This window comes from Adiantum capillus-veneris, chromosome 15, assembly GCF_014529385.1.
Source record: "Adiantum capillus-veneris isolate H3 chromosome 15, ASM1452938v2, whole genome shotgun sequence".
Taxonomy (NCBI): domain Eukaryota; kingdom Viridiplantae; phylum Streptophyta; class Polypodiopsida; order Polypodiales; family Pteridaceae; genus Adiantum; species Adiantum capillus-veneris.
The window spans coordinates 64,673,901-64,686,422 of record NC_140945.1 but is presented as its reverse complement, the minus strand read 5'-3'; the positions used below and the strand labels follow the sequence as shown (position 1 = coordinate 64,686,422).

Below are 12,522 nucleotides of genomic sequence, written 5' to 3'. Positions count from 1 at the left end.
CAGGCGTGCGTTCCATATCAGCGTTGGCATACGACCTGGACAGTGCGCAAGATGACAAGGTAAGTTGAGCGCAACTTTTCTGAGCTGTTGAAAGCGATGTGCTACGAAAACCTGTGCAATTTTTTTGAGCTGTTGAAAGAGATGTGCTACATTCTAGGATCGTTTTGTGGGCTGGATTTTCAGGCACCTTTCTCTCCTTGCTAGTGCGTTTGTATGAAAAAATTGTGAACTGTTTTGTGGCTAAATCCCTGCTGCAAATGGTGTAAAGGGAGAGAGCCCACATTGGATAATAACTGGGAGGCTATGGAGGAGGGGAGGTAAGAGGCTAGCTGCCTGCTGAACAGGCCTACCGCCGCAGCTCCATGGGGAGGGGGGTGAAGCTCGTGATGTCCATGAGGCATGGGAGGATGGGGGAGAAGGGACTCGTTGAGGAGGGGGTTATCTTTCATTAGGGGGTCATTGGGGGGTAGGTTAAAATAGAGAAGGTTATGGGGAGGAGGGTGATGATCATGAGGATGATTCTGCAGAAGGCTCAAGGGAGGAGGGGGGCTTGTATTAAGGGCATGATCACCAAAACGAGAGAAGGGATAAGGGTGGTGATCAAGGTGGGGATGAGAAAGAAAGCTAGTAGAAGAGGAAGAGGATATCAAATCCGATGAACCCCCTACTCTTTCCCTACTTGTAATCCTCTTGTTTTTCCTGGATCCCCCACCAACCGGCACATTCCTCAATGTGCCCCCCTTTGTCCAATATCTCCGGCAGCTCTTGGTGGGAGCCCTTCTTATCCTTGCCAATTGACAACTCTGATGAGAGGATGCTCATCCAAGAGATACAAGAAATATCAATCTACCAGAGTTAAAAAAAAAAAATCACAGTTTTCATAGCATGCTACCTACTCGCCGACGAGCCAAAAACTCTGTAAATGGTCTCTCCAAACCGTTCAGCAACGACCCATAGTATCTTACTTCCACCCTCCCATGCCCATCTGAATCACCAAAGTTACCACTACCAAACACAGGCTGTTCATCCCCCTCTTCATCGAAATCCTCCTCGGGCGCCACCTCATTCAGATTGAAGCCTAATGGGTGGCTCTGTCTTGCCACCATGTCGCTCCGCACGTACATAGCCCTCATGTCGATGCCATGATCCATCCACATGAACCACGTGGCTTTGCTCCGCACATGCAAGTTGATGACATGACTGCTGATTGTTATTGGGATTAGTGCTGGTGCTGTTTGTATTGGTATTGCTTAAGCTAGTGTTGTTTTTGTTATTTGTGTTCATATTATTCTGAGGTCTGATGAATCTTGGCCTTCCTCCTAGTTGCTTTGCATCCTGTTCATTTGCACCTAGGATTCCTGCCTTTATCAACTCCCTATCTTGCGTGGCAATGTGAGAATCACTTTACCATGAACCCTCTCATTAAAATAAGCATCAGAGCATCCAAACCTAGTAAGGCTAATGTTATCACAGCTATGACATTAGCAGTTTGAAGCCTTTTTTTTCTGATTATTGCTTTCTCCTTCTTCGCTGTTGGTCATGTCCGACGTTATTGGTTTTTTGTGTAATAATATTAGCAATTTGGACTTGATTCATAGTCGCCGGAGCGTCCTCACTTGCGGTTGCAGCTAGAGGATACAACATTGAGCACTGCAGCGGACAAATCTGACGAGCGGGCAACAAATTTGGAGATCGACATCTGGAGCAAATTTGGTACACTCTAAACACAAATTTAGAGTGGAGCTTTTCAAATGCAAATGGAAGTTCAATTAAATGCATGTTATTATGGTGTTTGGCATGAAATGTAGCGGCATTAACAAGTGGTGCAGATTGTAGCCATTGTTTGAATGATGATGATGTATAATGCTTTTTCAAATCTTTATTGATGTAGACATTTATGGCTCCCAAAAGACGAGGCAACAAGTCAATCAAGAGAACGTTTGATTCTCCATGCATGACCTTGAGATCTGGTCCTTCCAAGAGAAGGCATCCAATCGATCAAGAGGCATCTTCTCGTGCAGTTGCTACTCGTAGTCCTCATTTCAAACGAGGGGGAAAGACATGTAGAAAATGCATCTTTGTTGATGATGAAGCTACCGTGGAGGAAGGTTCTAACCATTTGGAGAGTGGGGATGATGTAAAAGGAGACGAGTCTCGAGAGCTGACAGTGGAGGTTGAAACAGGTAAGGATGTTGAAGATGAAGATTTAACAGAGTCTGATGGGATAAGTGAGGATGATGTGAAACAACATTCTCGACACTTGGGAAAAAAAATCCCGTTGGGGATTATGAAGGATGTGCTAAGTCAATTTTACTTAAAACGAAGAAGCAACCCTCCACTTATACTTCTATGTCGTTTGGTTGCTCATGAAGCTATTCGAGTGGCTACAGATTCTACATCTTGGTTGATTCCTAGTTTTGACAATGTTGCTTACTTGGATACAATGGGATCTTTTTTGGTGTCGGTGAAAGATTCCTTTGGCTCTTACATGCATGTCACTCCTCTTGTGGAAGGTAGTTGTGATCCCATTTGGCAAGCTAAGAGTGTTTCATTTGATAATCAGCTCAATAAGGAGTGCCAAGAGCTTCGAGGGCGTCTATTTTTGGCATGGGATGGAAACCATTGGCGGCTAAAAACATGGATGCGACGCATAAAAGAAGGTAAGAATTAACATCGATGCACTAATTGTTTGTTAGATTTAGCTGTACCTTCTTTTTTGGCTAATTTGGTGTTCTTTTGTCAAGTATGGCATGATAATGAGGAATATCATGTGAGTGTGAGATGCCAATTTTTGGAACTAGAAAAAAAAAGAGGCCGAACTATTACTTGCTCTTGACACCACTAATGTGTAAGTTGTAAATTTGTGGTCTTTTTGTATTTCTAGATTAATCTCGCTTTGAACTATTATTTTTCATTTGTTTATATATTTATTGTAGCATTTCACGATCAACAGTGAAACCAAATCTTGGGCATGAGATATACATGTTCCAAAAATCTGGTATCGCCAATAAAGAGAGCATTCTTGCACGTCTCACTCAAGAGGACAGAAAGTGGGCTGAGATACTAGAGATGGCAGTTGAGAGTAGATTATATCAAGGAGTTCCTCCTTGGTATAATTCTCCTTGTGTGTTGATTTCTCAACTAGTTTGGAAGGTGAATTGTTGAATTGAGTATTAACTATATACATTTTTAAAGATTGTTTACGATTCATTCATTGAATGTAGTTGTGGTTATGTAGGATGATTTTAATGCATTTATTTCAAAGGAAACTGCAAAATTGACGGCTCTTGGATTAGATAAGGTGGAGTTTGAAAGGCGATTACAAAAGGCAACTAAACAAGAAGAAGCTCGATTGAAGGATGGAGGTTATAAGTTTTTGACAATTGCCAATCCAGTTCATGGAGAAGAATTTTTTGAGTTGCTCTTTGATGTGAAGTGGGATGATCCATCCATGGTAAAAATCACACGAGACAAGCTAAATGCTTTGTGCTCCTCAAAACTACCTTCTGAAAGGTATCACACTTTTCAATACTTTTTTACTAGTTTTTTTTTTATGTTTTTAAATTCTAATGAAAATAGTGACATTAAAAGAGAGTTAAATTTCTCAGAGCGAAAAATTTCTACATGAATGGTATATGAATATACTTATATAGGATGGTGTTTAAGTTTTTGATATATTTTGGTCTTTAATGAAGGAAAAAATATATATTGGAGATGATGAGTCTTACAAAAGCCAAAGATCCAGTCTTTTCCCACTTTGGTGATGTGAAGCACTTTAGGGCTTACATTAGAAAAGAAGTTTATTGGGCTCACATGCATGATGAAGCTTTGTTGATAATAAGAAGGTTGGAGGTTGAAGAGTTCAAATTGCCAGATGTATTTGAAGCTTTTTTCACGGTTTTTTTCTAAACCGGTCACTTTTTTCTAGTAAACGTGGATTTTATTGCATTGTTTTATGATTTGAATGACTACCATAGGTGCAATTAAGAAATCATGGCTTGCAAGCTTTTCCTCAACTTTTAGGAGATATTAAAAGCGCAGGGGACTCCTCCAAAATGCCTGAGCTACAAGAGTCTTGTAAGAAGATTTTATACAGGTGAAATTTCATGAACCAACAATGTCTTTGGCTCTTATTGAAATTATTTTGCTCAAGAGATTAAATGTTGTTATGGTGTATATGGATGTGTGAATGTGTTTTAAACGGTACACTTGCTACTATGCCTATGGTTACTGAAGATTGGTCAAAACTAGAGGATGAAAATACCATGTATCCCGGTTCTATGGTAGAGAAGGGTATTTCTATGTGGGAGTGTAGAATTTTCCCATGGTGGTTGGACTACCCTTTGGGGGTGATCCCAAAGCAAGAACTAGACTTACATGCAAGTAAGTATAACACTTTTTCTTTTTACATCAAGTTTATTCTCATATTCAATTTCTTTATTCTCATATTATTACATTCTTCTATTATAATATTCAATTTTCCTATTATCATTCAAGTCCACCAGTCTTGAACTCGTTAGCATTTGATCTCTCTCTCTCTCTCTCTCTCTCTCTCTCTCTCTCTCTCTCATGCTTGAAAAAATGCACAAGAAAGTATGTTCTAGTTTTTTATAAATGACTTGAGTTTGTAAATGCTCAATTAATTTTCATTATGTCATTAAAATTTTCTTGTGGTAGAGTTTTTGGAAGAGAATAAAGACAAAGATAAAAACCAATCTGCTTCTTTAGAGCACTTAGAAGACATGGATCACAATCATAACTTGGCCATGGATGGGGGCTCACAAAGAACACAAGAAAGAAATCACTCACTACCTCTTCAAAGAGAGCACCATAATCATGCGAGTGGGTCAAGCATGGGTGAACACAACAAAACAACCTATCCATTAGGAGGGCTAAAGATTGACATGCCTAAAGAAAGCAATGAAAAAAGCGTTTCAATAGTGGTTGAGTCAATCATGGAGCGACCAACTTCATCAAGGAGACCAACCTCATGGAATACCGATAAGTTTCTACTATTTAAATATTTATTTTTTGATAGTGCAAAACAATTCTATATTACTTGTAATTAAGATAATTTTTTAATGAAAAACTGTAGGCTTTCAATTTTTGACTGTGGTAGATGCTCTTCTAGTTGATACGGCTAATGTTGATGATTTTGCCATTCAAAGGTAAAAGAAAGGATTTGTGGCTTGTGTTATCAACATCAATAGAATGTTCAAGGTGGATGGTGTCCTAAGCAACAAACGTTTTGTGTGTAGCATTAAAAAAATTTTGAGCACTCAAAGTCTTGGCATGTATCACCATTGTGGAGCACCTTGTCGTGAGGTGTTTCGTCTTATCTTTGCCGATCTCCCTACTTCTTTGTTGGTGGATGGTTTAAGCCCAATTCGAGCAGGTTACTCAAAGTTTTTGTTTATGCTTTTTGTTTTGATCCATATCACTTGAGAAACTCATTCTAAACATCTTTTCAAAGGTGGATTAAGCAAAAGAATTCCACAATGGAATATATTTTTGCCTTCTCTTGTGCAAGGTGTGATGGATGTAGCAGAACCTTTCTTGGCAGATGAAGGCTTTTACGTGACTCTATGTCTTGCACAACATATTGGAGAGACTTCTACCCCTGCTATAAAGACTGGGTTACGACTTCATCGCACATGGACTCTCATGTGTAATGGGGGATATAGACACCCAGATACCCTAGAGGAGGTGAATCAAAATACCATGTTGTTGTGAAAGATTGCATTATTAACTTGATTTTGACTCAAGTGTGTACAATGTATGCTTATATGTAGGTAATTGATCTCACGGTGGGAGTTTTTTGTTGAGCGGATGTTGCTATACCCACATACAATAGGGAGGCAGGAGAGAAAGTCTCTCCTTGCATGTTTCTTGCATCACGAAGCTTTTTAATGGAGGAGCATCAAGAATGCACCATTGTTCTTGATATACCTATCAGAGGTGGAGTAGAGAGGTCACCTGACTTCTACAGGTGAGAAGATAATCATTTTAATGTAAATTGTGATTCAATTTATAGTTGAAAAATGACTTACATATTTTAAATTTTCATGTGTAGATGGCTCCTGGCAACCTTCACGGATGACTCAGATTATGTACTAGATGTGTTTTCAGGATGTGGAGGTCTTGGCAAGGCATGTGGTGAGGTTTATCGATATTGTTTGTGCTTGGAGGGGGATAACATAGTCTATGAGGAGTGTCTCAAAAAGGTGGTTTGTGGTCCATATGTGGAAAAGAGAGTTTAGTATCACATCCATAGTTTTTTGAAACAATTATTGAACACACACTCTATTTTTTGTTTCAAGAATGTTGACATAGGACACCTAGGGTTTTATTGTACATGTTCTTGAAGTGATTTTAATTGCATTCCTTTTGTGAACTATCTACTCTTTCTAACATCCATATCAAACACTAATGCAGACACCTTGTTAAGCTTTGTTTTGAATACAGATTTCTTTGAATGTGCTCTCTCTCTCTCTCTCTCTCTCTCTCTCTCTCTCTCTCTCTCTCTCTCTCTCTCTCTCCTTAGCCTAGCATATTTAAAGAGAGTAAGTTTGAGGCGTTTAATTATTCAATGTGAGGTGATGTTTCTAGGTGAATTGCAAGAATGTAAAATATGTTGAAACAAAATGGAAAAATGCTTTAAATAAAGTAAAAAGCTCAAAATAGTTTTACATTTCATAAAAAAGCTCGAATTGAAAAGATCGCAAAAAAAAGCACTCTGCGTATAGAATCTACTATGAAGGGTAAAATGACTATAGAGGTTTTACATGAAGCTTGAGACTGCATTCGCCTAGAAACAGGTTGGAACGACCCTATAGATTCTTTGTCAGTGCATGCGTACGTTGCCAAATGTCAAGTGAATGAGGTCATTGTTGAAGAGAAACGTAGGCACGAGAATGGGGATGAAGGGCCTTCAAAGCGGGCCACAAGGAGTGGAGATAGAAATGACACAGTGCCTCCTAGATCTCCTTCCCTGCCAACAGATGCCTGTCCCCGAAGTGCCTATGCAGGAAGCCTCTAAAGAAGAGAATAAATAAGCAAAGAAAGCTAAAGCAAAGGGTCCAGACTACAAGCTCCAATCCAACATAGAGGCAGGGACAGATCTCAAAAAGGTTTTGGAAGAGAGTATTTTAAATAGTAAGGTGGAATTTACCTTGGGTGAGGTCCTTGGAATAGCAAAGAGGGAGTTTATGGATAAATAATTGATATCATAAAGAGGAAGCGACAGTCTCTTACTGAATCTATCCATGTACAGGGTGAAGAAGAGACTTTAAATGCACAAGGAGTATAGTTCTATGGTGAGCAAGGTGATCAAATTATCCCTACAAGTCTAGGGGAGAAGTAAAACACGTTTGCTTCCTGGATGATGAAGATGAAGCTGAGACCACTCACAAGAGTTACTACTTGAAGAGTCACTGGGCAAGAGCAACTACTGAGACCCTGGTAAAAGTGGGAGACTTAGAAGAGCCATACATTGTGTTGATAGATCATGGGTCAGAAATTAACCTCATGTTGAAGAGTCTTTATAAAAAAGGAAAATGGCCAATTGATATAAATCATGGATGGATGATTCGTGCAACAAACAACTCATCAGGGGAGCTGTACGGAGCTTTTCCAAATGTAAAGGTGACTATAGGGGATGTGAAAGATGACCAAAATTTCTTTGTAAAGGAGATGTCTACATACCCTCTTATCCTTGTGCAGCCATACATCACTGTTACTCGCATGGAAACCAAGGTGATGGATGATGGGTCAGCTTATGCAAGAATAAGGAGTGGGGATGGAAAGCATGCAGTACAGTTCCTTACTGTTTGTGTAGACCATGAAAGGAATCATGGAAGTCCTAGAGAGCAACCCTTGCCAAAGACAACCAAAGAATTCAAGGACTACAAGGATATGAGGAGTTTTGTCCATGTACCATTGTAGAGAGGGATTGCACTGGTACAAGAAGAGAAAGGTTCTCGCATGATGTATATGCAAAAGAAACATTTTCTACAGGTTTTGTAGGATTATCAGATTATGGATCTATTGCTTTTACAGAGTGTGAGGACTTAAAGCGGGGTGAACGACAACATGTAAATAGTGTACAAAGAGGTCTGAAGATGAATGGTTTGCTAGAAGATGATGAATGCATTGTAGGTGTGTTTGATGAGTGTTCGTTTGTAGATACTAGACTTGGAGTCTTTAGTGGATTGTAATTTTCATACGGGAAGTGAGGTCGTGAAAGTATGCTCAATAGAAATGTACAAAGTCATAGAGGATTTCAAAAATGCTCAAGGTGTTGATGCACGAGTGGAGACCAAGTATAAGTCTATGGAAAAGAAAGTGAAACCAGTGGCATTACCTCTACCAAAGGACTGTATGGATAAGATGGAGCAAGCTGCTTTTCAACCTAGTCTTTGTGAGCCAAGCAATATTGGGCATACGTTTACATATGACACTTTGAAGGAGTTAAAGATTGGTTGCAAAGAGAGTCTGATAGATGTTGAAAGAGTATTGTTAAAAGGTCAACCTTTCAACAACGCTTCCACAAATATTCCATAAAGATCCCTCAAAGATTCTCTAAAGATTCCAAATAAAGATGCTGATGAAGTGATGAAGACGAAGATGGATGCTGTAATGTGAAGATACAAGCTCATGGACATCATCAAATATCCTGTTATTATCATTTTGAGCCATTACGGCCACTTTTGTAATGTTTACGGGAACTTCATATTTTAAGTCAGCTATTGTATTGAGGCCACAGATGCTTGTTGGATGAGCAAAGCCAGCTCACGGTGTTGTAATTAAGCTCTATAGAAGCCTAGGGACAAATAAGCTCATTTTGGTCGGACATTAGGTTTTCTAAGGCTTAGTATATAAGCCAAAACCTAAAGCTTTGTAAGGAGACTTCTAATAATGTGATCTTCTGTGTTGTTGGGAGACTGCGAGAGAGTGAGAGAGTGTGTGTGTGTGTGTGCTACAGTAGCTACGGTGGTCAGAATCACAAACGGAGAGCAGCAGTGAGTTGCCCACGAGGAGAGCTATGCGTTGATGCTTACATCACACGCGTTCCTCTGTGTTTTGGCAGATTCACCCGCGAGCTACTTTTGGAGTTTCGATGAGTAATTGTTGTCCGTTTTTGCATTTCAGCATATCCACGCGATCAGAGCGAGTAGAGCTACACATTAGGCACTTTAGTTTTTGGAAACGTCGACCTGCAAAAACCTGCCAGACATCCTACGCATTTTCTGCACGGACATCGCTATGCTGACGTCCATCGCGACGTATCCGTCCAACCTTGGCGCCTAAGTACTTAGATTTTGTCCAAACTTGATCCCAAGATTCTCCTAGGGCTCAGCAACCCAATGGTATGCTTAGATTTGAATTTGGATGCCAATAGGTCAAGATTTGGGCTGCATAAGCTTCTAGTGCACTCCAAGAGTAAGATGTCTGACAATTCTTGTCTTTGCTTGGTAGATAGGCCAAACAAGGTCCAAATTCACTTTTGAAAAAAGTTCTGGAATCCTTGAGACACTTAGAACCTCCCTATATGGCCAAAGTAGAATTTTGACTACTTTATGACCTAGGAGACATCCTACGCGTAGTATGTCTTCAGCTTGATTTAGGACTCCAAACCAATTTATGAGCACACCACTGTGATCATCACATCAAGGAGAAGCTGGGGTGAAAATTTCAAGTCATTCTGAGCAAAAATACATCCTACGCGTAGGATGTTTCAAGGCCATTCTTAGGTCCAAATGAAATTCTGAGCATACCATTGTGTTGCAGGACTTAAGGGGAGTCTCTAGACCAAATTTTGTTAAATTATGAGCATATAGACATCCTACGTGTAGGATGTCTCTATGCTAGTTTTAGGTTCCAGCTGTAATTTTGACTATAGAGGAGTGTTCACAGTGTGAGAGAGATCCCAAATCTTCTTTTCATTTTTTACCATTCTATACTGCAATTCACTGTTTTGGCCATAACTTTCACAAACGGTGTCGGATCGGAAAATTTTTTATATCAAAACGTAGCCTGAGAGCGACTCTACAGATCTTAAAGAGAAACTTGAACTAAATGTATGCCCACGGCAACCATTTAGTTCAATTTTGAAAAAAAAAACGTCGTTTAAGGCCTCAAAATGCATCCAGAAGTCAGGGGTGTCTAAAACCGACAGTTCGAAAGAATTGTGAGGAAATGGTCACGGTTTTTGAAGACTGCTAAGTTAGCAGATTGAAATTATCTTTTGGGAAAACCATTGGTCACCCGCGGAAAGGTGTAAAAGTTAACTACGGCCTAGTGTACGTCCATACACAAATCTCGTAGCAGTAAGACCATACACAAGGACTTTTGATTTTGCAACAACAGTCGCAAGTTTTGGAGAACTTTAACACAAGATTTTTTCTAGCAAATCACTGCGACTTGTGCATAATTCTCTTGTTCTAGCTTAAGTTTAGTTCAGCTAAAAGCGAACTTGAAAGTCACTGTTAACCCTCATGGCACACGGACACCCTATGATCTATAAACGTTGTATTATTTAGAGTCAGGTACCGGGCTTGTCGGACCAATAGGAAAAGGGTAAGAGTGATCGCCGATGAGAGGCGCACTCTAACTGGGACATTCAAGGGATTAGTTGGCTAAGCATGGGCGCCCAAGTGTGAATGGGGTGAGCTCATATAAAAGCCAACTAAACCTAATTTTTACTCATTCTCTCATTTGTGCAATAGAAGAGTGCTCTTGCTCCATCTCCATCTCCATCTTCTTCTTCTTCACCTCCTTGTGTGTGTGTGTGTGTGTGAGAGAGAGAGAGAGAGAGAGGGAGAGTGTGTGTGCGATCAAGCATTGCGAAGGCACGACGGCGGCGAAGCGGTTGAGCGCGGCACGACTGCAGCTTCTTCTTCATCGCGGCGAGGAATCCACCACGAAGGCGAGCGTAGAGCGGTGAGTGACACACCCTTTGCTCTCTTGAGCTTGCTAGTTTAGGCTTGTTGTGTGCTTGGAGCCGTCTGCGGCTCGCACACGGTGTATCGGCAAGTCCCTTGCTTCGACAGTGCGGCAAGGAGCGCACATTTTTGGCGCCGCTGCCGGGGATATGCCCTACACTAAGCTCGGTTAGCACTTTACGCTTTCTTGTGGTGCAATTTCTATCATAGGAAAGGCAGGGAATGAGTGTATGTAGTTGTGTGGAGATTTCTGTTTTTTGCGTTTTCTGCGTTTTCTGGTTTGCACTGCACAGTTAGCATTTTTTGCGTTTTTTTGCATTTTCTGCATTTTCTGGTTCTGTCAAGTTTCAATTTCTGCATTTTCTGTGTTAAATTTTCAATTTCTGCATTTTCTGTGTTAAATTTTCAATTTCTGCATTTTCTGTGTTAAAGTTTCAATTTCTGCATTTTCTGTGTTATTCAATTTCTGCATTTTCTGCAAAAAAAATAAAAACGTGAGCAAGGGAGAGGTAAATTTTCGAAAATAAAAAAACGTGAGTTTAAAAACGGACGGGTTGGTTTGTATAAAAGATAGATCGGGATCGGGATCATTTGCCCAAGCCCAAGCCCAGGCCTCAGTCCTCAGTCTTATGATATATACTAGACTCACTCTTATATATATACCCTACTCCCTCAAGAGAGAATGAAAGCATGTGGGACAAGTCCTCCACTCTCCTCCTTTCTCTTCCCACTTGCATCCTTAGACTTTCTAGTTTGGGCCTAGTTCCCTACTGGAAATTGACAGTTTTAGGGATTCTGAGATCATAGAGTGACCAAACGGAGGGCTGTAAAGCACGGCACGACCCTCTGACCGAGACGCTCGTTTTGAGCTATCATAAGCTCTATTCTATAGCCGGGTCTGAAAAAAAGGACCAAAAAGTCAAATTAAGGAAAGACTTGGGTTGCAAAACACCCAAAAATACTAGGTGAGCAACCTTCACGGGCACTCACTGACACTTTTAGGGGATCAAGTCATATGAACCTACGCTTTGGACGAGTGTTAGAGCACGATCACATTGGTAGTGCCTCTCTTCATACGGACACCCATTACCCATCCACGATAGGCTCTAGACCCTCAACGGGGACACAAGGTAGCACCACCCAAGACCCTAAAATAGCCGCTAGTGATTCCTCCTCCGACTCAGAAATCATGGAAGCATACCCTACCCAAAACACTGAGAGAGAAGGCCATGCACCTCCCGAAGCTCCACAACCTAGTACTAGTATGTTTAGCCGTTTCATGGAAACATTAGGTAGAGCTACTCGCTCGGAACCTGATGCAAATGAAGCACACGAAGGGGGTGGGGAAGTGGACTCTCCTTTCACATCGCACGTGGACCCCACACCCTCAAAGAGTGTCCATATGGATATCCTACCAGGGATGACTGAGTCGGACAATGTGGATTAGGTCCACCTAGCATCAACCATAGACACTTGGGGAAATAGGGGGATGACCTGGGTAACACCTGAGGGGGTTGAAATTCCTATACCCTTAAATATGCTACAAGCAATGCATATCGCTTCCGACAAGACTCATCCT

At 40.8% G+C, this 12,522-nt stretch overlaps 1 protein-coding gene across 1 annotated transcript; it reads right to left on the bottom strand.

Annotated features, from left to right (window-relative positions):
- Positions 1-200: 200 nt before the first annotated feature.
- Positions 201-1,699, bottom strand: LOC147440795 (uncharacterized). Its single transcript, XM_086483340.1, has 3 exons — positions 1,617-1,699; positions 1,182-1,402; positions 201-817 (listed from the first exon to the last, which is right to left on the bottom strand). The coding sequence occupies exons 1-3, from the start codon at positions 1,697-1,699 to the stop codon at positions 201-203; spliced, it is 921 nt and encodes a 306-aa protein (XP_086339466.1).
- Positions 1,700-12,522: the final 10,823 nt, after the last annotated feature.

Excerpts from the sequence above, each read along its gene's own strand:
- LOC147440795 (XM_086483340.1), bottom strand. The coding sequence starts at position 1,699 with ATGTCGATCTCCAAATTTGTTGCCCGCTCGTCAGATTTGTCCGCTGCA. Across the intron at positions 1,403-1,616 it reads TCCTCTAGCTGCAACCGCAA|TGATTCTCACATTGCCACGC; the intron begins GTGAGGACGCTC and ends TTCATGGTAAAG. Across the intron at positions 818-1,181 it reads GTCATGTCATCAACTTGCAT|CATCCTCTCATCAGAGTTGT; the intron begins GTGCGGAGCAAA and ends CTCTTGGATGAG.